This window comes from Crocuta crocuta, unplaced genomic scaffold (assembly GCF_008692635.1).
Source record: "Crocuta crocuta isolate KB4526 unplaced genomic scaffold, BGI_CrCroc_1.0 scaffold1161, whole genome shotgun sequence".
Taxonomy (NCBI): domain Eukaryota; kingdom Metazoa; phylum Chordata; class Mammalia; order Carnivora; family Hyaenidae; genus Crocuta; species Crocuta crocuta.
This window is the reverse complement of record NW_027531894.1, coordinates 510,811-514,621: the sequence shown is the minus strand read 5'-3', so window position 1 is coordinate 514,621 and position 3,811 is coordinate 510,811. Positions and strand designations below refer to the sequence as shown.

The 3,811-nt window shown below is 64.9% G+C and overlaps 1 protein-coding gene across 1 annotated transcript in view; it reads right to left on the bottom strand.

Annotated features, from left to right (window-relative positions):
- Positions 1 to 3,576, bottom strand: part of PKP3 (plakophilin 3) — a 7,914-nt gene extending 4,338 nt beyond the window's left edge. Inside the window, exons 1-3 of the mRNA XM_077773369.1 lie at positions 3,212 to 3,576; positions 817 to 896; positions 71 to 678 (exon numbers count right to left, since the gene is read on the bottom strand). Coding sequence (XP_077629495.1) covers positions 71 to 678; positions 817 to 896; positions 3,212 to 3,443 — 920 coding nt within the window. The 5' untranslated portion in view covers positions 3,444 to 3,576. The remainder of the gene's footprint in view (positions 1 to 70; positions 679 to 816; positions 897 to 3,211) is intronic.
- Between the last annotated feature and the right edge of the window lie 235 nt (positions 3,577 to 3,811).

Genomic DNA, 3,811 nt, shown 5'->3' with positions numbered 1-3,811 from the left:
GGAGGGGTCAGGCTGATCCTGGGGACGGGCCAGGGCTGTGGCAGAAGCGCCCTCCCCAAGCCCAGCTCACCCGCTGCTGAGCCTCTGCAGAGTGCGGTGGCTGCCGTAGCTGTCCAGTCCACGCACATCTGGCAGGTGGCTGGAGTCGGCCAGGCTCAGGCTCAGGCTGCGCACAGATGGTGCTCGCGCCACAGGCTCCACCCCGGCCCCGCCACGGCTGCGGTGGCTGCTCTGGAATCGCTGCAGGGTCCGCATGGCTGGCGCCCGGATTGTCCGGCTGGGCGGCCCCTCAGCAGCTTCCGGCCAGTCCAAGCCCCCTGACCGGCTGGGGCTGGCCTGGCGCTCATAGGCAAAGGCCCTGGAGGCTGAGGCAGCCGGGGGCTCCAGCTGCTCGGATACCACGCTGTAGCGGTCGTCCAGGCCCCCGGCCCCAAGCCTCAGCGAGCGCAGGGACAGGGTGTCATAGTCCACCCGGCCCCCTGCCCCGCCACGCTCGTGGAAGGACATGGGCCGGGTGGGCATGGGCACGGCGGGCTGGGCTCCCCCGTACCCTGCAACCCCAAAGGTGCTGCCCCCGTTGTGGGCGGAACTCAGCCTTCGACTGGAGCTCACATCCACAGCTGAGCGGGAGGACCAGGAGGCAGGGCTGTAGGCAGGCTTGGCAATGGGCCGGAAGGTCTGTGGGCAGGGAAGAGAGCAGTGAGCGGGTCCTGGAGGCTCACCTGGCACCAGCCCCCCCAGCCCCCCCGCAGCCCCCCCCTCCCCCCGAGAGCCTCCCCCAAGAGCCCCTCCTGGGGCTGGAGACGATGTACTCACAGAGGTGTTGTCTGCACCGAAGCTCTGGGAGCGGGAGCTGAAGCCAGCCTGCAGGGTGTGGTACTGACCACGGGATGTGCCTGCCGACAGGGACAATGGTGGCCTGGCTGGGCCAGATGGGTCCCCTCCACCCATGGGCCAGCCCCGGTTGGAACTCTCCCACAGACCCCTGGTCCTCCAGATAACGCTCACCACCCCCTCCTGGATGCCTGGGAAATGTTCCAGGGACTCCATTAGCTCTTTGGTCCCTGCCAGGGCACATGCCTGACCCCCTCCTCCAGGAAGCCACACTGACGCCTGTGAGCCCATCCTCTGCTGTGGTCGCACGGGAGTGATGCTGCACTAGCCAAGGACACACAGTCCCCCGTCCCACCTGGAAAAGCCATGCCCGCCCCATCCAGCCACACAGAAGTTGAAGGTGTTGGTGCCAGCCCCACTCCGTGGTAAGTGGACAGACGTGGGTGGGTGAGGGATGGGGAGGTGGAGGAGGAGGAGGGAGGGCTGGTCAGACCATTGCAAGGAGAAGCGGATGGACAGATGGGTGGCCGGTTTGATAGACAACAGGTGCATGAGCTGGAAACACCAAGAATAGTTGGGTGAAGAGCAGACCAAGGCGAAGCAGAATGGACTGAGGTGAGGCGGACCCTGGCATCTCCGGAGGGCAGGGAGGGGTGCCTTGAGGGGATCGGCCTCTGCCAGGGTCCCTGCTAGGGCCATATCTTGGGGGAGAAGAGTCACGTGTCCCCAGAGAGCCTGGGCAGGGTGAGTGGCTGAAAGGGATCATGAGGCGGGTGAAGGGAGGGGGGCTCAGCCCCTCCCCCAGTCTCTTCCAACTAGAAGGTCTGGGGGGCTCCCCTCCCAGCACATTCCTCAGACCCGCCCTGGTTAATGAGGCTTCTGGGCAGGGGCTATTAACCCTTTGACGCTAGTGAGGCTCAGCCTGGGGGACACACCTCCAGCCTGGGGACCTTACTCCCACCCCCAAATTATAATCCTCCCCCTAACTGGCAGGGTAGCCAGGGTGGTAATTAACCCCTCCCTGCTCCCTCCTCCACCCCATGACCCCTGGGCACCCAACTGCTTAGCCACCAGCAAGGCTGAGGCCCAGGGAGGGGAAGACCCAGGGACCCAGGCTGCCCTGGCAGCCCCTATGCTAGCTGACCCTTCCCCCTAACCGGCCAGCCTCTGGAGACCTGTCCTGGGAAAAGGCCCTCTAAAGGTCATGTGAACCACTGTGAGAACTGGTGTCTTGGCTCCTGACATCCTGGGAAGTTCACCTTACTATCTAACCTTGATCCCTGTTGCTGCAGTCTGGCAAGGGAGGAAATGGCATTTCTAGAACAACTGTTCTGAACTTCCTGTGTCTGCGGGATCCTTTAACACACATGTGCCCACAAGCACACACACATCCACACACATGTGCGCTCGTGCATTTGCTCACGCATTTGCACACGCGCACCCTGGTGGAGCCAGGGTTCCCACACAGTGGGCCTGCCTGCACTGAGGGGCACCCCCCCACCTGATGTTCTCATCAAGAATATCTGGGTCACTCCTCGGGGCGCCTGGGTGGCTTAGTCGGTTAAGCGTCCGACTTTCGCTCAGGTCATGATCTCACGGTTCGTGGGTTCGAGCCCCGCGTCGGGCTCTGTGCTGACTGCCAGCTCAGAGCCTGGGGCCTGTTTCAGTCTGTGGCTCCCTCTCTCTCTGACCCTCCCCTGTTCACGCTGTCTCTCTCTCTCTCCTAGAAATAAATAAAACATTTAAAAAAAAAAAAAAAAAGAATATCTGGGTCACTCCTGCAGGGCCCTCCCCTGCAATTCCACAGGGGACCCTGGTCCAGACGGGCAGGTGGCTCTAGTCCAGGTTTCCCAGACCCGCCCCCTCACGTTTCTGTCTGCTTATCCCCTTGGGGCCTGGAGGGCGGTGGGGAGGGACGCTGGAGTCTGGGTGTCTGCGTCTCAGTGTGTTTGTGCCTCTGTGAGACTGACGTGTATGTCTGCGCGCCTGCGACCGCGTGTGAGCCTGTGTTATCCGGGCCGGATGTGTGCGTGGCCTGTCTTGCTGATAGAGGTAGGCCCGGGGGGCCTGCTGTGTGCCGGATCTGCCATGTGCCAGTGCTCGGGGCTGAGGGGGTGGGGAGGGGGGGACCTCAGCTTTGCTTGGCCAGGAAGGCCCGGGGGGTCCCTTCTGGGTGGGAGGCCACACCCATGGCTTCTCCCACACCGGGCGGGGCAGGGCGGGTGACTCAGTGCAAGGCCTCAGTGAGTCAGGGCGCTGAACCCCAGTGCCTGCTCCACCACGGCCTCTGGCCCTCGTACCACCACACCCACCGGGGCCGCCTGCCCACCGCCGCCGTTCCCACCGCCCGGCACCCACCCTGCAGGCATCCGCTTACCTCTGGCCACCTCGGTGGCTCCCTCGGGCTCCGCCGTCCCATTGTGCCGAGCCTGCTGGCCGAGCTGCAGGAGGCGGGCACGGACCTGCTCCTGGACGCGGGCTGCCCGCAGCCGCTCAGCGTCCGGCCCCTCTGCACCCCGGCGGTCCAGCTGCAGGTCAGAGGGCAGTGCCAGGGAGCACACGCCAGCCTCAGGCTGCAGGGCCGACAGCAGGAAGTTACCGTCCTGCATGGCGGCAGACACGCGGGGCTGGGTCTGCGCCCGGCCTGGGCCACTGCCGGGGCCTCCTCCGGCCTGAACTGTCTTCACTGTCCTGTGCCTGAAGTCCCCTCCCCACTGGCCTCGCCCAGAGCCAGCCTGGAGACAGACGCCTGCCCAGCCCTGAGCTTGGCTGGGGGCGGGGACACCTGGGCCAGGTGAGAGGGAGGGGCCACCACCTGCTTAAGGTGGAATTTGGGTGGAAGAACAGGCCCCACGTCCTGGCCTGGCCTCCCCATTCCTTCTGCCCATCCTGGGACAGGGAAGCAGGGGTCCGGGCCCATGTTAGTTCTCAGCCTTGGTTTCCCAGCCACAGGGGGGCCTTTGGAGTAGGGGTGGGC